General features: G+C 43.1%; 1 protein-coding gene across 3 annotated transcripts in view; it reads left to right on the top strand.

Annotated features, from left to right (window-relative positions):
• The window catches only part of Pde7b (phosphodiesterase 7B), a 320,938-nt gene that overhangs the window by 161,100 nt on the left and 138,242 nt on the right, over window positions 1-21,596 (top strand). The window contains exon 1 of one of the 3 annotated variants that reach the window (XM_021221003.2): window positions 11,657-12,661. The exons of the other annotated variants lie outside the window; for them this stretch is intronic. Within the exon in view, the coding sequence (XP_021076662.1) occupies window positions 12,424-12,661 (238 nt within the window). The 5' untranslated portion in view covers window positions 11,657-12,423. Of the gene's footprint in view, window positions 1-11,656; window positions 12,662-21,596 lie in introns of those variants that run through there. 3 annotated transcript variants of the gene reach the window in all.

The raw sequence follows: 21,596 nt of genomic DNA, 5'->3' as shown, positions 1-21,596 counted from the left end.
CACACACACACACACACACACACACACACACACACACACACACACGCGCGCGCGCGCGCACACACACACACACTCGTAACTTTAAAAGGAAAGTGCCGAAGTAAGCCAGACAAGGTGCCTCATGCCTGTAATTCTGGTGCCTGGAGGGTGGAGGTGAGAAGATCAGCTACAAGGCCACCAGCCTTGGCTAAACGGCAAGTCACAAGCAAGATGAGGCCAAAACCCTGCTCCAAGAAACAAAAACAAGTGCTAAGGTGTCAGTGGGAAGCGAAGACAGGAAGACTCTGAGAGAAAGTGGTGCATTGCAAGACTCTGCCTCAAAATAAGAAAGACAATAATAAATAAAAAAAAAATTAAAGAAAGTTTTCCTCCTCAATGTAACCAGAGAGAAACAAAATTGTGCGTGGTTCACTCAGATATCTTAAAAAATTAGATGACTGCCTGATCTCCCTGCATAATGAGATGGCTTCTTCAAGGGATCCTAATGCTTGCTGGCTCTCTTTCTCTGTCACTCGCATAAGGACACAGAAGAAAGGTGTGCAAGCCAGAGTGCGCCCTAGCCAGAGCCAGGCCCTTCTGGTAACTCTGTAGCTGCTAAAATGTGAAAAATCAATTTCTGCTCTTTAAGCCCTCCAGCCTGTGGTGTTTTGGTACAACAACCCAAGACTGCCCATTGCATGATCGCACGGAAATAATTCTGTATTTCTAAATTCCCTTAAAACTGGGGCATCTTGTGACTCCTTTTTCTTTGCTCTGTGTGAATGAGAACTCCTCCTAAGCTACTAGTTTGTTAGGAACACAGTATCAACTCACTTAACAAACGCAACAAGAGTGATCTCCAAGCTTTAAAATCACTGGAGTTCAGCTTTAAGACCTCTACTAAATAAAACACTAAACATACAATTGTCCAAATCTGCATTCCTATGTATATATATACTCTCCTTTGATTTTTTGAGACAGGGTTTCTCTGTATAGCCCTGGCTGTCCTGGAACTCACTCTGTAGACCAGGCTGGCCTTGAACTCAGAAATTCACCTGCCTCTGCCTCCCGAGTGCTGGGATTAAAGGCATGCGCCATCACTGCCCAGCTATATAATCATTTTTTAATTTCAAAAATTTCAAAGATTTTTTTTTAATTGTGAAGTTTAGGAGAAAATTATAATGAAAAACCTGGTTATAATCATCATGATCAATAAAACTAATTATGACACATTTGTATGGTGGTGCTGTAGTTCCTTCTCTCTGCTAAATTCATTTTAAAAAAATAAGTTTAGGAACTAGGGCTGGGATGTAAGTTCATTAGTTCAATGCATGCCTACCATGCAGAAAGTCGCTTTGTTTAATACCCCATACCACGAAATCCAGACCTGATGGCATACACCTTTAGTCTTCGCACTCGGGACACATGAAAGGAAAACCAGAAGTTCAGAGTCATCCTTGTCTATATAAGTCCACCCTAGACTACATGAGAAAGAGAAGGAGGACATCAGGAACAGTGTCTTTGTATGCTGAACACTGTAGCATGAAGCAGATGCAATAATCACGCATGTCGAGGAACGGACTGAGGTAAAAATCTCATGTTACACAGTATAAACCAATCAAAAGTTCCTCTAGACTAATGTGAAATTCAGGAGAGGGCCCCAAAGGCAAATGAAGTTATGTTTACGATTAAATGAAATTAATCGGATGTCCCTCTTGATTTAAAGGAGTTAATTCTGAGATGTCATAAGGAAAATACTAGTTTTCTCTGGATGGGACACACGGCCAAGTCTTTCCTAACAATGAACACAGTGGGAGTAATAACAGATTAATCTCTTATTGCCATTGTAACAAATCACAACTTATCGGCTTAAAATACTTCAGATTTATTTTCTCATTGCTCTAGTGATCTGAGATCTAAAACCCAAGTTCTCTACACGTCTGAGCACCATTAGGGGGACTCTGATGGTGACTCCATTTTCTGGTCTTTTCCATCTTTTAGAGGCAGCCTGCAGCCTTGGCCATAGGCACTTTCCACTGGCCTGGCAAGCCCATACTGACTGGGGAATATTTCTCACAGTGCATCTCTCTGATTCTTTCCACCACAGTCATTGGCATAGAAAGTTCCCATCACTATACAGAGCCTGTCCAGAGTTCAGGATGGTCCAGGACTCTGTTACAATGCAGGCTTCTACCTTGACCTCCCCTCTGCCATACAATGAACGTATCATTGGGTCTGGAAATTAGGATGTAGACATCCTGAGAGTCCATCTTTCTGTCTTTCACAACCAATATCAGAATGCCTCTGGCATGCTTAGACAACAATACAGTTTCCATAGAAATTTCATGTATTTGATGAATGTTTGAGTGAGTCTGTAAGACCAGGTGAATAGGAGGCTATTTCTGAAATCATTAAATATCCCACAAAAGGATTTGAACGGTTTTGTAAGGAATGATTCTCTTCATATCAAAACAATATGAATGGTTGCCATCGAGTTTGTTTACATCACGATTTGAAAATGGCATGATTATAAGGTGCACCCAATGTACAATACATCCACTGGTAAAGGTAAACAAGACTCAACGGAAACCTTTCAGTAGCTATTGCAAGATTCAAACAGCACAGTGTAGCGGTAGTCCAATCAATTGTCTCCACGGAGTCTGAGAGTGGGGAAGGTGGAGCAGACAAGGCATTGCCAGATAGGCTTGCGGTTATGGGTTACTATCACATCACCCCACTCTTCCTCAGACTGAGGCACAAGTACGGAGGCCCCCAGGACATCCTGTCCCAAAATAAATAAAAAGTAAATGAAATCGAATGAAAGGTTAGACTTGCGGTCCTGACGTTGAGCCCTGATACTCTCGTGGAGACATGAAACATAAAGACAACAGGTCTACAGACACATACACATCACAGATCATGCTAATGGCAAGTTCAAAGGTCAGAAAACTAAGAATAGGAAGCTTTAGAGGATGTAGAAAGGATGTTGGAAGGATAACAGGACAAAGAGCAGGTAGATCTACAAGCCGAAATAACAAAATAGACCAGGATCAGTTAGCATCATATACTAGAGACCAAATGATGCCAGTCATCTTACCTCGAGGAATGAAATATCACTAGAGTTTGAAAGGAAAGGTGGGGGTAAGGAATCAGCAAGAATGACCTAGAAAATCTTTTGCCATAGGGTGCGGGGCTCTCTCGGTAAGTGTGGTGCTGTTATTTTTGTAGCAATACTATGTACTAGACAAACAAAGGACCTGGTAAGAAACCTCTTTATCACGTACACTGGACTGCTTGGGGCTATCTGTTCACCCCCTTTATTTTCACCTTCTGTTTTCAGCGGACAGCAACAGCCAGAACCATGTAAAATCACAAACATGATGTGCATTTACTGGGAATCTAGTATCTCTCAGCTTTCTCTTCCTTGTTTGTAGCCTCTCTTCTTGGGTGACAGGAAATATAGGTGTTTGTTACCAGAGCAAAGCACTCAGGCTTAGGGAGGGAAAAAAAAAAAGAAGAAGAAGAAGAAAGAAAGACAATGGAAAATAATACAGCAAAGCCATGTTTGCGATTTCTGACAGATGCTTTCATTTATCCTAAGCGTTCTTGTTTAGTTAACTATACAAATTTTTAATCATATAAATGTGGCAGTATTCTAGCCTCCTGTTCTTGATTATGCTTGTCTTCCAGCTGGTTTCACATGCCTCTGGCTCCTGGCACTGCATGCTCAGAAATACTACAGCTGGGGCTGCAGGAATTCCAGCCCATGCCTGCTAAAAAAGTGCAGCCTGCAGTGGAGTTTATTTTACTTATCTTTTGTGCCTTGTGTCGTGTTTTCCCAAAGCGGAACGAGAAGCAGCAGTCAGAACATGTCTCTTGAGTCAGCAGTACCACTGGCCACTCACTGGCTCTGGTGCCATGAATGTCTTTTTTCCCTCTCTATTTCTCTTTCCATCTTTATTTCTTTGTGGAGTCATCTGGTTACCACCCATTCATGCTCGGGATATTACAGTGGGAAAGATTATAAGGCTTTATCCAAAGACCACTTTGTGTAAATCTTTAGTAACTCACATGAAAGGACTGGTCTTGCATGACCAATGACGGAGTTCAGAGGCTCAGAACCTTGCTATATGCTAACCATGGCAAAAGTAAGATGGGCTCTCTAACCACACTAAGAAGTGTGAAGGAATGGAAGAAAATGCTTAAGCGAGCTGGGCAGTGGTGGCGCACGCCTTTAATCCCAGCACTCGGGAGGCAGAGGCAGGTGGATTTCTGAGTTTGAGGCCAGCCTGGTCTACAGAGTGAGTTCCAGGACAGCCAGGGCTATACAGAGAGACCCTGTCTCAAAAAAAACAGAAAGAAAGAAAGAAAGAAAGAAAGAAAGAAAGAAAGAAAGAAAGAAAGAAAGAAAGAAAGAAAGAAAGAAAGAAAGAAAGAAAGAAAGAACGTAAGCGAAAGAGGAATTGGAAAACCGACCTAAGTTTTGCTGTTCATTTGATGAGAACAGACTTTAAAAGAGAAAAAGAATGAAAACAGTGTTTGGTTATAAAGTTGAAGACCATCATGGATGCAGTGGTTGATATGTAACAGCCAACCTTTTCCTTAAAGCTCTGCCGTATGAGCAGCCATCACATGACCAAAGGGTGAAACAAAATTGAGAAACCAAGCTACAGTTTGATGCCATGAACAGCTCTGGATTCGGCCCTGGTTCTTGTGTTCATGGTTTCCAGTTGCTTGTTTCCCTTAAAAGTCAAGTCAGCATGACTTGAAAAATCCTAATCAGGCAGACAGAAAATACTGTCACATGGTAGTCCCCTAGCCTTTTACTCAGAATATGGTACTGGACCAACACTCTTGTCACAGTCAAGAAAAAAATTTGAAGATGTAAAGTTTGTTTCCTATCCTTACTTGGACCCTTCCAAATGAGAATCTGCATGTTGGGACTGGAGAAGGGTGGTGGGTAAGAGCACTTGTGTCAGAAGCATTTGGCCTCTAGCATTCACATAGACAGCTATGTGTGACCATGTCCACTCATGTAATCTCAGTATGAAAGGAGGAAGAAATAAGATACGTTGGGCTTGCTAGCCGGCCAGCCTTGATGTCGATTTAGTAAGAGCCTCTATCTTAAAGGAGTAAGCAGAGAGTGGTGAAGCAAAACATTGGAAGTCCTCATCTAACCTCCATACATGCCCATGTACACACATGCACACACATGCACACACATGTACACACTTGCACACCTGTGCACACACATGTGCATATCCATCCCCCCAAACACTCCCACACACATATATTTGCACACACACAGGGGTGTACACTCATACACATACTTGAACACAAAGAATGTGCATGTTGAAGGGCTCTTTGGTTGTCCATACACATATTAACATTTGAGGAGTGTTGCTCCAGAATTCACCAGAGACCCCCTTTTAGTATAGAAATCACTTGTTGATCATAACTAAGAGAGCTAGTAGATATAAGCAAGACCAGAAATGAAGGAGTCCTGGGAAGCAGGAGGACTGCCCTCCCCACACATGAACTAGATGAAACTTCCTTCTCCCAAGCTGACTTTGAACTCTACATACACAAATGAACATCAAAGGCAGAGATGGGTCCCGTTAGAAATCTTTGTCCTTTATTTTTTTTCTTTTTCTTTTGTTGTATTACTTGTACCAAAAAATGTTTCCACACATTACTAGTGGCCTTGTTTGTTTTTATCATTTAAAAAGGAAAACCCTTTGCCTTGCCATTTTCTGAAAGTTCTTTGAGGATAATATTCCCCTCCATGCTTCTTGAGATCTTCTAAACCCAACCTAATTCTTCACAGCATTCAGGAGACATGTATCATATTTATACAAAAACAAGAAGGCAGAAACCTATTTCAGACTTTTAAAACATTATACTTGGTTTTGCACAGTTTGCTTGTGTTAAAAACACAGATTAAAAGTAAAGCCATTAAGAGTAATTGAGATCCTAAAGCTGTTTAAAGAATAAAGACCCCAGACAAATATAACCTGGGGTTTTCCTGTTTGTCTGAGGAAATGGGACAGTGGGCATCCTGGAGACACATGCTCGGTAAGGGCATAGGACACAGAGCAGCACAATTCATGGCCATCAAACGCACCTGATAGTCACTGTAGATGAAAAGCAGCTCCCCATGGAGAGGTACTACACAGAAGATACAGCAGTAAATAACACACAAAGATCACACAGGCTGGAAGTCCAAACATAATTCATGAGTGTTGCACTTAAGAAGAACATTTGGCCTGTTGACCCACTTCTGTCCATACACACTGTCCTTGCCTCTCCAATGAGCACAGCGGTCATTTCTCACTTGATGCAGGTTTCCATATTTCAATCCCTTATTTTTTTCCCTATGGGCCACGCCCCAATAATATCTGTCCATTGCTGTCTTTAATTTTTTAGACTTGTATTCTTATGAAAAGGATGAACTTGCAAAGGGACCAATTTTAAGGAGAAATGTGTTGGGCTTTTTAGCTTTTTAATAGACCACTTAAAAAATATAGTTAAAATTTGAACTTAAATTGTCAGCTTTCTTTATTTGTTATTTTTGTTGTTGTCTTGACAGAGAGTCTCACTGACCTCAAAGTGTAATTCCCCTGCCTCAGCTTCCCAAATGCCAAGATTACAAATGTGAACCCCCACACCCAGCCAAGGATAATGTCTTAAATTTTTAAAACAATAATATTAAATTTTACAGCACATTTCCATTTTAAGCTATTTAAATTCTTAAAAGCTCGCTCTGTGATGGCTAAGGTGTTTACTGCTCTTTCGCCCGCTCACAGATAAGACATTAAATCTAAGGTCAAACTTAGTGGCGAGCACACTCTGAAACGCAGTTTCTGTGACCCTTAGATAAGTAGCCCTGGAGGCCCTTCACAGCGTCCGTTGTTGTACTTCTTGGTTTGGTCTCGGTTTTTTTTTTTTTCATAGAGATTTAAATATAAAAATTATGACAAGTATCTTCTCCCATCATTTATGGATTTTCAGAATCAAAAGTCCTGAAAAGGCCCCAGTCATGGAAGCCCTGGGTCTCAGGCCTGAGCACTGCTCCTGGCTGGATCAGTCGCTGCAGCAGCAGCAGCAGCAGCAGCAGCGGGGAAGACTCAGGGAAGAAAAGCAAGTCTTCCCGCTGCCTTGGCCTCCACCCTTGCTCCACTGGAGGCTCATTTGCTGTTGAAAATGTGTCATAGACAGTAAACTCAGCAATACCTAAGCTATCTAAAAGTCAAGAGAGGGCTGCTGTCTGCCAGAACCCTGCTATCCCCCCTCTACTGGGATCTTAGCAGCAGAGCCCAGCAGCTCCTAGTTCCTAAGACAGGGACCCAGGGACCCAGGGACCCAGGGGCAGCATAGCTTCACCTGACTGCAGAGTGAAGATGTGAGTAGAACTTAGGTACCTGTAAGTCAGCTAAACCCCTTCTGCTTCCTGTCCGTCCTCTCACCCCACCCACTCTCTGTCCATGTGACAGTGGAAAGCCATGCTGCCTTGTATGGTTGGTCTATAGCCCAATTCTTTCCCCTTACATACTGGCATAGTTCCTTGAGATTAGCTAAGGCCAGAGTTATTGCATTTCTATGTCTCTTGAAGGATACTGTAAATTGTTTGAGCTTCTTCTACTTGGGCTGTATTAAACAAAGTTAAAAGACCTGTGTTTCCCTCCTTGCTCATTCTGGATTGCATCTGAATTGCGATTGTGAAACCAGAGTGGCCAAAAGGTCGGGGACAGGGGTCAGAGGAAGCCTACACAATCATATTTGAGCTGAATTGATGAATTGAGGTGTGAAATACAACAGAACCCTCACGCATAGAAGATAATGAATGATGGCTAAGATGGTAAATTTCTTTCAGGATCGTCTCAGTGAGTTCACCACTAAAATGATGGATCTGCTAATAGACTGCATAAAAAAGAAAATGGCAACAAACATGCTCCTAAGTTTGCATAGAAAGAAGATTCTCTCTAGAATGTTAGATATGTTTAAATGGTTGGCTCCCATTTTTAAATTATATATAGCATAATATATAATAAAACATGCAGTCTACACAACATTCTCACAACCCTTAGAACATGAACTGTTAGTTCTTCACTTTAATTCAAGGATCAAATCAATAAATTTACTTTTGGAGTTATCAATTTCTTTTCTTTACATAAGCTGCAACCATACAGCAGTTTTTAAAATCAAATCCAATTCCCTTTGGAATAAGCTCTTCTTCCTTCCTTCTGTGTTTTTTTCTTTGCCTGTACGTGTATATGTGCACACATGTGTGTAGATGTGTAAGTGCATGTGTGTAGGTGTGTAAGTGCATGTGCATATGTGTAGATGTATGTGTATGCATGTGTGTAGATGTGTGCATGCATGTATGTAGATGTGTAAGTGCATATATATATATGTATATATGTGCATGCATGTGTGTAGATGTGTATGTGCATGTGTGTAGATGTGTACATGTATTATGTAGATGTGTAAGTTCATATGTGTATATGTGTATGTACATGTGTGTACATGTGTGTATGTATATATGTGTGTATGCATATGTATAGATGTGTAAGGACATATGTGTAGATGTGTGCATGCATGTATGCAGATGTGTAAGTGCATTTATATGTGTGTGTGCATGTGTATAGATGTGTAAGGGCATATGTGTAGATGTCTGCAAGCATGTATGTAGATGTGTAAGTGCATGTGTGTATATGTGTGCATGTGGGTGTAGATATGTACGTGCATACATGTAGATGAGTGCATTCATGAGCATAGATGTATGTGTGCATGTGTGTATGTGTATGCATACATGTATAGTGTAAGTGTCTCGGTATGTGGAGGTCAGAGGTCCATATCAGGTGTCTTCCTCTATCCCTTTTCTGCCTTGTTTTTTTTTGTTTTTGTTTTCGGTTTTTTTTTTTTTTTTTTTTTTTTTTTGAGATTGAGCCTGGAGCTCACCTTATTGGTTAGACTGGTTGCCCCAAGGCCTGCCTACTTCTGCTCAAGCTCAGGTTACAGATGTAGGCTTCCACAGCCAGCTTTGCCATGGGCAGTAGAGAGCCATGCAGCCTCATGCTTCCCCTGTAAGGACTTTACCCACCGAGCCAGTCTCCCCAGTGCTGGGACAGGCTGGCTGGATTTGGAGAGTTCACATCACACTTCATTCACACACAGAGTGAATCCTGTTTTTCTTTTACTGGAATGGAAGATGGGTTCAGAACTAGTCTATGTTGAAACCTCCTGTCCATACGTAGCACATTTATTTCTGATAGCAACATTTGTGGGAATTCTCTGACAGATGAAGACTTGCTTCACAAGGCTCATGAGTACAGAACACCTCATGTGTTTCCCCAAGTCAGGTGACCCAGATTTCTGGCTTCCATTTATATCTCAAGGTAAACGATGTTCACTGAGTGAAGGAAATCACAACTTCATAGGCACACTCTCCTAAGGTAACTATTTGAAAGACCAGAGACATCTCAGCCTGAGATTAGTTACAAAATGTGACAAAGCCACCTTTCAGAGAAACACTGTGGCTGTGAGCCTTTAGTCTGTCAGAGCAAGCACCTTGTCAGTTCTTACTGGTCTCAGGGCTGCTCTTGAGCCAAAAGTCTCCTGAGCCAAGCTTTCTCGCAAGATTTCCTGTACTTCCTGTCTCTGTGTGAGCCAGAAATACCCTTAGAACGACCTTTCTTGTGGTATTCTTGCACTTCTGCTCTGGGAGGAACATAATCCCATATTGGGGAAATTTTTTTAAATTAAGAAAACATTTTCAACACATAGACCTTCAAATGAAGTAGGTCCCCTTTAGGGATGAAAATTGGAAATGATGGTTGCTTGGCCTTAACGCATCTCATTCACTCATATTCAATAACCCAACATTCTGTAACTTCTCGGATTTCAGGAAATGTGTGGGACAGTATAGAAGATGCGGTAGAAATGTATATTCTTGGCTTTAAAAAAGTCATCTTGAAGAAACCTACAGGGAAGATTTGTGTTCTTAATCCATTAGCATCTGAGATATATCATAGCATACGTTTGTCATCTTTGTTCTTAACCCCATTTGTTTCAAGGGTCAGGATATCCTGATGTTAAGTACTCTTGCAAAATAACTGAGCAAAAATAAAAATAGTCAAACACTTAGGAAACCCTTCAAGTCAGGGAGGTTTGTGACTGAGGAGTGAGGTTAAAACACTATTTAGGAAGTATGGCTCAGAGTGTGACAGCCATCTAGATGTGCTTGTTAAATAGAAACCTCTGATTCCTGCGATGCTTGACGCCCTGAGTCTCGTGGAAGAGCTGTCAAACTGCAGACACATCCAATTGCTTTATAAATCCTTTTATCTCAACAGAGGGAGTTAAAGAAAGACATCTTTCAAAGTGGATCACTGATTTCTGCCTATTGGGTTGTATGAATATGCAGTTGTTTTAGAAAAGTTGTAATATTTTAATATAAAATTCTCAGAAAAGTAGTCACTCATATATCTACACACACACACACACACACACACACACACACACAGATAGATAGGTAGAGGGGGGGTATTGACCTTTTTCATCTACTAGGAAAGAAAGCAAGTTCACAATATACTTTTTTATCCATAAGAGAGGAGAAAAAATAATTCGTTATGGAAAGAACAAGCTTATTAACTAACCATAGTTTTAGAAGAGTAACAACAAAAATTGTGATGACCTTTACTGCTTTCAACTTTAAACACAGAGTACGGGAGGAGGGCAGAACGGTGAGAATAAAACAGCCCGCGATGGTCTTTCTCCTTGCCCCCAAATCTCCTCCATGCTCCCCTAAAGAAACATCAAAGGATCGTGTGATCAACCAGCCGTAGGAATGTAGAGCGGGAGCAACAGCTTGTACATCAGCAAAAATAAAGAGCCAAGCAAAACAAAGGCCTTGGCAACACAGAGACACTGAGCCCGCAGGAAGACCGGATTGTTACAATGTCTTTCGAGAAAACAGGGCCTTTCTGAGTGAATGTGCAAGTTCAAATTGTTCCTACAAACCCAATTTGCTGGCAAAAACACCAAGCCAATACCACCCCACTTTCCTTTATGTCCAAGGCCTTTCACATAAGCGACAGGGGGCATCTCTATTGCTGTGTTGGCTCTGACTTCCAGGGTCAGCGCCTTCATCTCTGAACCTCAGGAAACAAGAGGCCTGGCCCACAGTTGTCCTCAATTCTCCACTCTGGGGTGGGGACACAGTAGTCAGTGGCCCAGATATTAAGCCCACAGTGTGGTCTCTTTGAAAAGAACCAGCCACACTTTCTTTTTCAGGCCATTTATGACCCCCTACCAACACCCTTTTAAAATGATGACTGCCCTTTGAAAATGGGTTTTTAACTGTCCTGATCCACGTGTCCAAGCTAAACAGACACCCTGTGCATATGCAGAAGGACTTTGACACTTCCCTAATCCACTTCTTTCCAGTCAGCTTTGGAATGTGATTCAATGTTATTTCCTTCCAACTTGCAGGGCAGCTGAGGTTACAAAGGGATTTGACTAATGGACCAAAACCCGGTTAGTTTGCAGAGAACTTTGACAGTAAAGTGGGTGGGGTCTGGAAGGAAGAAGGAGAGTGTTTGAACTGTGGTCCTTGGGATCCAGCCACCCCCATCCTGTGCAGCACTGTGAACAGACAGGCAACCCCCCCCCCCCAGGCCCTCCAGAGAGAAGCTGCTGCGAGGCACTCCAGAGCTCAGCTTCCCGGGTTTGTTTTTTTTTTTTCTTGAAGTTCCTTGCGATTAGCAGGACCAGAGTCTGGGAAGCTTCTAGGCTTCCTGTGCTATAGACTGACCCCTTACCTGACACTTCCAGATAGATAACTAGCCTGTGAGGGGGGCCCTCTCAAAGAGTCACGCAAAGCGGGGGCCCCAAGTCTTTGCCTGAAGTCTTTCACGGCTAAGTCACTTGACAAACTTGACAAGCAGCAAAAAGAAAAAAGAAAAAAAGAAAAAAAAAAAAAAAAAAGCTCCCAGAAAACAAACCAAGAGGAAGAAGAGGGAAGGCGAAGGCTGAAGCCTCCTCCTCCATGGCTTTTCCCACTCCCGCTGTCGTTCCAGCTGTAGCCTGGGATTAATTAAGTGCTGTGAATTCAGTGCCTGGGAGAGAAGAGGAAAATGCACTGTATCTCTAAGGAAGGAAGGAGTCCAGAGACGGTTTCTCAGCAGTGAGGAACCTTAGGCGGTGCAGCGGTCTCATCTCGTCGCCAGTGTTTTGTGCAGGGGCTGGGAAAGCCAGAGAGGCTGTGCCAGGCTGGAGGAGGTTTGTCTTTCCAAGGCTGGAGAGGATTTCACGCGGGTTTGCCTGCAGCTGCCCGGGAAGAAATTCCCCTCTGGTGGCAGCAGCAGCAGCAGCAGCAGCAGGAACAGCAGCAGCAGCGACGACGGCGGCAGCCCTACCTCCTCTTCTGGGGAACAGGGCAGAATGCCTGTGCTAGAGCGGTACTTCCACTCTGCAGAACTAGGCAGGAGGTGGACGGCCCCAGAAGCAGTGCTACCCTCTTCCCTTGGCAGCAGGCCGGGGTGCCAGCAGGGGCCGCTACCCTGGGACTTGCCAGAGATGATCAGGATGGTAAAGCTGGTTTGGAAGTCCAAAAGTGAGCTACAGGCAACCAAACCGAGAGGCATTCTGGAAAATGAAGATGCTTCCCACAGCTTCCCAGGTAAACTGACTGTGGGGTGCAGAAGGTTACCCGGACAGGTCTCATCACTCTGGGTCCAGTACTCCGGTCCAGGAAGGGAGGCAAGCTGTGCGGACAGGGTTCAAGGGCTGACTTACGAATGTTTGTTCTGTTGTAAAAGCATCTCTGCGTTAAGCGTGATAGATGCAGAAGGAGTATTAGAATGGAAATCAACAAACTTAGAATAGGGGTCAGCTTGCTGCAGGCTTGCCCTGCGGACTTAACCGGGTCAAACCTTCTGAGATTCAGACCCCAACGTCAGAGAGTACAATCGGATTCTCTTTAATGTCCATCCTACTTCTAAGATTTCCTGTCCATGGTTAGCAGGGTCCCCAACAGAGTTCTCCCCTTAGCTTGCTATTTGCATGCCTTTAGGTAAATAAATAAATAAATAAATAAATAAATAAATAAATAAATAAATGTACCCTGCAGGCTTTCTCAATCCTTGCAAGTTACTCAGCTACTCTGCCTCAGTTTCCTCTTTGGCAAGCGATGAATAATGCCCCTACAGAGGCGAAGGAAGCTCAGGTCATCCACAAGTGTGGTGATGATGAGTCAGAAGGGCTTTTTCATGTCATAAGAATGTGCTGCTTGGGACGGGACAGTCAGTTGGATCTTTCCTGTGTGTCTAATGAGGAGGGGAGCCAAGATACCCTTGGGGGCTCTTAAACTGCAAATGCCACAACTAGTGGCTGGGTGCTCCCTTCCTCTGGGGAATCTGTTGGTGAGGGGAAAGCATGGAGAAGAAGTCATAGGAGTGTGTTTATGCCTTTTAAGTCCCGTCCATCCCTGTGCAGCAGAATCCTGACATGCCATCAGCAGTGAGCGATGGGACAGGCAGGAAGACAGACCAAATATCATCTCCCTTTTTCTTACGGAAATGGACTGAGAGTAAAAACTCCCCTGGTTTTGTTTTAGATAACTTATTGCAGAGAGGTTTGTCGTTTGTTTTCCATTAAGTTGCCAAATTGTTGATATTATTAACAAGTAATGCCGGGGGCGGGGGCGGGAGGGGGGGGAGTCTGAAAGGAAGAAAAGAAACTAATGCTCTTTAGTAAACCATGAGTATTCGGGCACTGAGGAAGGAGAAGTGAGGCAGTCAGCCTGAGGTTGTGTGGCATCTGCAAGTGGGAAACCAATGGAAGTGGGTCTTGGTCAGAAGAAATGAGGCCATGGGAAAGCCATTCGTATGTCATGAAGCAGGGCAAGGGAGACTGACCGAAGCCACCTAGGCAGGGGATGCAAGCAAGGCAGACGTCACAGCTGTGCTAACCCTTGCTTTGTGTCACGTCTGTGGGGGGAAAGGTGCGCATCAGTCTTTACATGTCTCGTGGACAGATGTCTGAGCCTGAGCCTCTCACACCTCCCCCACTGCTTCCTCCCTTGCCCCTTGCCATCTCCTAACTCACACCACATCTGCTTCGCCTGGCCTGCAATGAGACTGGCTGTTTAAATGCCTCCTCCGGGATGCCTGTTTGCCTCATCTGCCCCCCCCCACTCCCCACCCCCATTTCTCAGGGAAAGAAAAGTCTCACAGTTTCTGATGTGAGCACAAAACCCTCCCCCCCATCAGCTCGGGGCCAAGATGATGAACCTGGAGATGTGTGGCTTTGCCTTCTGAGTTGTCGCCTTCCCTCTGGCCCTCAGCCTGTCTCTGGCCATTGCCTGTGTCTTCTCTGCAAGCCACAAGTGTTCTTCAAAGACGCCATCCCCACCATTAGACCTAAGCAGTAATAGCCTGCATTGCTTTCCATTGTATATGGGGTGGGGGTGGGGAGGTAGATGTGGGAGAAAAGCATCAGAGTAATTCCAAACTACATGAATCCCCTTACATCACTTACCTCGCAATCCTCAGTCAACGGAAGCTTGACAGCCTTATTAAGAAACTGTGCGTCAAGTGGTGGCTGCCTCCAAGTCTTACCCTGTGCTTCCAATGTCTTTCTTTGGCTCACCCAACTGAGAATGTCCTATTCGAACTACAAAGTCAAGGTCAAGCATCCCTGCCCTCCACCCCCATCTTCCCAGAAAGCAACTGATAGGTCACACGCAACATTTTTCCATGCTATTACTGCAAACAGGAAAACCCAATATTATAAATTCTGTGTATATTTGTGGCTGCCTGTGATAACAGGTGATTAGGCTTAAGTGTTTGAAAACCATGAACTTGCAGAAATTCTGAACAGCATCCGTTGTCACTTTACAGGACTCTAAAGACAAAAGCCACCGGCTCCTTCTCCCTTGTGAAGGGCACCGATATTTGTGTTCATGTTTCTTTAGACAATGCTAGGACTCTGTTCTTCGTGGTGAAACATCTGAGGTATTTTGTTAGGTAATAAAAGGATGGACAAAGGAAAGCTGAGAGAATAAATAGAAATATCCATTCATGAGAAATTCAAGATGCGCTACAGTGAATTACAAGCCAGGGAAGGCAGAAGAGGGCGAGGAACAGCTGGGGAGGTGACAGGTCGGCCCTGGGTGGCTGTTTTAGGCAGCAGGCTGGAGGGAACTTTCATGCCATAGGAGATGCATGGCTGTGTGGGGAGTGACCCTAAACTGGGTATTGCCCCAGGTACGGCTCACTCTCGAAGGTGTTTCCAGAGTAATACTAATAACTAAATCACTGATGTCAGAACACCTCGGGGGGTAGTTCCTGAGTTCCATCTTGTAGTTTAATGAGAGACTCTTGTCCAAGAGACGCTCTTAGGATTCTTGTCTCTTTCTCCTTTCTTGAAGCAAAAGAGCATCTAATTAGCTCATCCCTGTGTTTTAGAAATGAGGTGAACAGTTCAGAAAGACTCAACTTTTGTCTCACGATTCCCCCAGAGCAGGATCTTAGTAGACTGTGTCACAAAACTCTTACACAAACAGAACACATGCTAGGTGTTTAGATTCACACTTTAAGGTGGGATATGGTAGTTTCTGTAGTTGCCTGCTGTTGGGGCAAAACTCATGATAAAAAAAAAAAAAAAAAACCTCAGTTAAAAAACTTGTTTTCATATTTAATTTAGGCTGAAAGTTCTTTACTGATATGTGTTATTTCTGTATCAGAGTGTGTGTATTTACCTGTAAAGACAAGCTCACAGACTACTAGAGGGTAGCTAATTAACACAGGTGGTTATGACTGTTGACTTTAAGAATCCTCTGCATCTGAAACAGTACAAGCACATCAATTTCCAAAATGTTTGAATACAATTAAATTAAAAAAAAACTCATTCAAATCACAATACAATAATATCATCTAAAATATCAGGATTGTGTCTTCTCTGTGTTTTTCTGCTTGGTTGTGGAGGAGGGAGCTTTAGCCTCCAGTGCCGAGAAGGTGTGGAGAACAATCCTCTCTGGCCTTCAAAGCTTCCAGCAGCGCTTGGAGAGCAGGCATCAAAGATGGGAGTGGGGGTGGGGTGGGAGTGGATGGAAGTGGGTAAAGAATTAACAGTTTCTCAAACGCTAGGGGTGCAAACATTGCAACAATTTTGATCCTCAGCAGCAGCACATACAAGTTCAGATGCCTCCAGCAGAGCATTCTTACTTGAATAAATAATTTGACTTTGAGATTCAACCACAGAATTCCAAATTCTATATATACTTTCCTTCCCTTTTGGGTGTCTCCAACCTGAATTGTGGATTATATTTTAGTTATTTATTAAATCTCTTCTCATTTTAATGGGCATTGGTTGCAGAAAAATAAGCAAGCACAGGACTCGTTTGAGGGAAAGAACACGGCCCGTTTCCTTTTTAGCTCTTGCCTGTCATGTACTTCAAGGAGAACACAAATATCAGAAATGTGCTCTGAGCTGCAAATGACAGACAGACAAGAAAAATCTCCCAAAGGGTTCCAATTCCAGAACTCTGCGATTTAAATTGACACTTAGCCTAGCATTTAAAAGTGTCTTAAGTCACAGGCATGACATAAATTAGGTTGAAGAGTGAGCACGTTAATCATTATGATTCAGGGAACATTTATCGGATGCTTAGTGTATACCGTGGACTGTGCTAGACGACACTAGCTGAAAGATGAATCAGGGGGTTAGTGAGAGAAGAGTGGTAACACATTTATGAATGCGGGCTCTGCCTGTAGCCTCGGTGTGAAAACAAGCTAGTTTAAAGTTCTCCATCCACTCAAAATATTGACAGGAGAGCTGGTGAGACAAAACACACTCATAAAAATTCATATGTCCTTTCAAACGCTCATCGAGGCTTAATGATTTCATTCAAAACAGAACAAATTGCTTAGAGGGAAGAATCAATTAGCCTCAATGGGGGATATACTAATATTAATTCATAACATTTTTCTAAGGCTGCCACCTGTGGACATTAGTACCCTACATTTGGTCTATAGCTTTAGTGAATGATGTCATTGATGATGTCATCCCTCCTTTAAATGGCACATAAGAGCAAATCCAAAGCAAAAGACAAGCCAGGTATGCTGGATCGTACTGTGACCCTAGCATTTCAAGGCTGATACAGGAGAATCACTGTGAGTTTGAGGCCACCCTGGACCACATGATAAGTCTCAGGCCAACTTGAGCTACAGAATGACATCCTGCCTCACACTAAATAAGTAAATAAACAAACAAATAAATAAATAAATAAATGTAAAGTAAATAAAAATGGAGGAGGAAAAAAGAAAAATTCTTTGAACCAGACATGTGCTTTCCATAAATTCCTTTTTCTGAATGACAGACATCCAAATGCAAGACAGTTTTCTCCTGCTCCCTAATTACAGTTGGCTCCAAGCCCTTGAGGAAGGCTTAAGAGAGACTGTAAGCACAGAATTGAGATTTGAAGCTGTTTAAATCCTGCGTGCACACTGATGGTCTGTCCGAGACCTTGGGCATGTTAACCCCATGGTAGCTCAGTCTCTCTTCTACAAAAGGAAATGGTAATAATAGGAGCCTTCGTATAAGGTTATTAGAGGATTAAATAAGCTAATACTGCTAAATCAATCTAGAAAGACCTTAAACACTACTCCATCCTTGGTAAATGCTGACTGTAGCATGTACACACTGGACTTCCCTCCAGGATGCCTTCTCACACCCTCCTTCCTCCGCTCACTCAAGGGGCCTTGGCCTGGACTCCTGTTGGTCTCTCTGCAATCTCGTTGTTGTGTCCAACAACAGTACATTCCCCACATCTCTTCCTTCACCTCTGGGATTTGGATCACCAGTGTTAAAATTATAATTTCCTCACCTCACCCTTCTGCAAAGAAAAATCTCGACTTTTCATCCTGCATGGGGCTCTCTATTTTCCGGGACAACCTCACTTTCCCAGGCTGGGTTGTCACTGATGGCCTCTGAGTTCTCCTCCTCCTCCTCAAGAATCCCACCACCTCCTCTCAGCTCTCCACTCATTGTCACCAAGCCTTAAAATGAATTCCTTCCAGGTCCCCAGTCTCCCTATTCTCTAAGACAATGCCCATACTCCGGGTCCTTCACAAACCCTTTCTAAGATTACTGAACTATGGTGGGCCCTTTATATTTGTGGGGTTTGCACTCGGAGACTCAATCAATTGTGAATTGAAAATAAAAATAACAAAATCACACATGTCCAGAACACATGCAGACTTTTGCTTGCCATTCCTTAAATAGCTCTATAGTAGCCATTTACACTTTGTTCCGGTATTGTGATTATACGAGACATGGAAATGGTTTGATATGCATAAGCCGTGTGCCAACACTTAGCCATTTTACCCAGGAACTTGGACATACACAGGTTTTGTCACCCACATGAAGTCCTAGGGGCAGAATAAATGACCCACGATGGCTCTGTGCCTTCCCAGACCCACACAGAACGTTGCTAGTTCTTCTTTCACAGGCAAACACTTTATTTTGTTATAGCTGGTGTTTGTCTGTTTCCTCCCCACCCCCACCCCCAGTCCCTGTTCTTTGAACGTCTAGAGAACATCCTATTTTCTTTGTATTCTCCCTAACATGTTTTTCTTGTCAGCCACTCAAATGCATTTTCATAGGTGAGAAATATTATCAGAAGGAATAAAATGATTTACAGGCTGTCATTAAGTGCACAAATGAATACCTCTTCTCCAAGAACAGATAATTCGAGAAACAGGAATTGGCGTTCTTCCTTCTAGTGGGATCGTTTTTAGTCTTCTATTCTTATAGCAGATTGGGATTAGTCATTATAGCTTTTAAAGTAAAAGAATACACAGGAGTGAACCTCCAAATTCAAAACTAATGTACAATAGTACTTCGTTCTTCAATAGAAGTTGTAATTTACTGATAATTATGAACTTTTAAGTACAAATGCATTTAAGTTCTGGGCATGCTTTTATAATTCTTAAGTAAGTACATGCTTAGATCTCTTATATGGTATACATAAAATTTCCCAAGCTGCTTTGGTTTGGGCATTGGTTTTATTGTTGGTGGTGGTTGTTATTTTTGTTGTGTTCTGCTTGTTTTTGTTTGTTTGGGGTTTTTTTGCTTTGTTTTGTTTTTGTTTTACAAGTAACACTCGGCACATTCTCCAGCATGGTTTCAAAGATGGACTGTGTAGTCTGGTGTCTCCCTGGCCCTACAACTGAGCTTTCGCTGCTGCTGAAGGGTGTCCCTCCCATACCCTCTGCTCTTTGCCTAGAGACAGCCTCATTTCCTCTCCTTTTTTTTTTTTTTTTTTTTTTCATGCTTGCTTTAAACAAGCCCCATTTAACTGCATGGGAGCACGGACCTTCACATGGAGCTAATCTCTAAAAGGACAACCTTAGCAGCGTGGACACAGAAGCACCCCAAAGCTCCTCAATATGTTTTAACTCAAAGAAGCAACTGAAAGTGTGTGCTCTGTCCTAGTGCCCTGTCCCAGTGTGCTGCAGTCCCTGGCTTTGGTTATCAGTACACTTCACAGTCAGCAGATTGCATCTCACCGTAATGAAAACAGTAAACAGAGCTCACACACAGTACCTGGGACTTTATGTGCCATAGTCTACAGATACACGAAGCAGTGTTCCTTTTCTGTCAGTCTATCTTGGCATTTTCATACATGTCTCTCTGGACCTGAGATCTGTCTCAAAGATGCTAAGAAACTGTTCTAAGAGATAGAAGTTTTATACCTTTACACTTGCCCTAAATTTCCTCCAACTACAGATGTCCAAATCCTCCCTTCCAAGTGTGTCTCGGCCAAAGTCTGTCCTGAATGTCCTGAACGTTTTGCTACTTTAGCAGTGACACTTGGGCACTGGGGGAGCTCTAGAGCCTGCAGATCCCATCTTATCACTAGTAAAAAAAAAAAAAAAAAAAAAAAGATAAAACTTAAAATCAGCTCATATGCAATTTGGAAACTGTTTGACAAAAGATGAAGCGAGACTGCGTTGCAGATGGCCCCGAGTCAAAGGAACACAACCTAATGCAGGGAAAAGAGAAGAGAGAGAGAGAGAGAGAGAGAGAGAGAGAGAGAGAGAGAGAGAGAGAGAGAGAGAGAGAGAGAGAGAGAGAGAGAGAGAGAGAGATTGCTAGAACAATAAAGAATAAAGTTCAAGAGAGACTAGATGGCAGCTTCTTGAATGTAGTAACGGAAACTAAGATATAAAAGCCAAAATAAAACAAAATGAAGATGAGATTGTCCCTGAGTAATAAGTATAAATGTATGGCTAAGGTATTAACCAGAAAAAAAAGTGAATAGCCTTGGATATTATAGGATATATGAATTATACAGATCTTGTTCCACCAGGCAGTGGTGGTGAATGCCTTTAATTCCAGCACTTGGGAGGGAGAGGCAGGTGGATCTCTGTGAGTATAAGGTCATCCTTGTCTACAGAGCCAATTCTGGGACAGCCAGGATACCACAGAGAACCCCCAACTCAACTGAATGCTTCCAACACACACGTGCGCGCGCGCACGCGTGCGCACACACACACACACACACACATGCATGCACGCACACATGCTAGGATAGCTATTTCTCTTTTCAACCAGTCATACAAGGCAGTCATTGAAGGCAGAGCACAGCTCCTCTTCCGCGTTTCCTTCCCTGAGTCCTTTTGAAATGATGCCAAGTATCTCACAGAACCCCTATACATCACTGTTAGGTACCGCTGAAAACCCAACTTTCTAATTAACAACAGGCTGTTCGGTCTCTTCTGGTTGTCTTGTGAATACTTGTCCACGACGTAGGTCTGCATCTGAGTGCTTCCAACACACGCGCACACGCAGACATACTCACACACGCACGCCCGTGTGCACACACACATGTATACACACTTTGGCAATCATCTCAAGATTTTGAGAACGGAACATTCAGCTAAATGCATATGAAACATGAAACAACATTCTCTTTAGTGATTTATTTTCTTTCTTTGGGAGGGGCAGTGAGTTGGGGGTTCTCTGTGGAGTCCTGGCTGTCCCAGAATTCACTCTGGAGATGAGGATGACCTTAAACTCACAGAGATCCACCTGCCTCTCCCTACCTCCCAAGTGCTGGAATTAAAGGCGTTCACCACCACTGCCTGGTGAAACAAGATCTGTTTAAATCATGCCTTTCTGATTGGCTTCCATATTAAAAGTTGTGGTTTTCTATCTGAGGCTGGAGAGATGGCTCAGCGGTTAAGAGCACTGACTGTTCTTTCAAAGGTCCTGAGTTCAATTCCCAGCAACCACATGGTGGCTCACAACCATCTCTAATGGGGTCTGATGCCCTCTTCTGGTATGTCTGAAGACAGCGACAGTGTCTTCATAAAATAAATAATTAAATCTTCTCTCTGTTACTAATTGGAATTGTGCCGAAATCATGGATTGTCTTGTGCTCTGCCCAGGTCTATTACATTTTCGCTGTTTGAATGTGTTCATTGGAAATTTCTCTGCCCTCTTCCCCACCTTTTCTGACTCCAAGCCTATAGGCAATAGGGATCTGCCAGAACTGTAGCAGGGACCCTTATGGTCTCCTAACTTTGGAACAGGAATCATAGCTGTCT

Source organism: Mus pahari, chromosome 21 (assembly GCF_900095145.1).
Source record: "Mus pahari chromosome 21, PAHARI_EIJ_v1.1, whole genome shotgun sequence".
NCBI lineage: Eukaryota > Metazoa > Chordata > Mammalia > Rodentia > Muridae > Mus > Mus pahari.
Note: the sequence above shows the minus strand (reverse complement) of the source record. Positions and strands in the feature narration are given on the sequence as shown.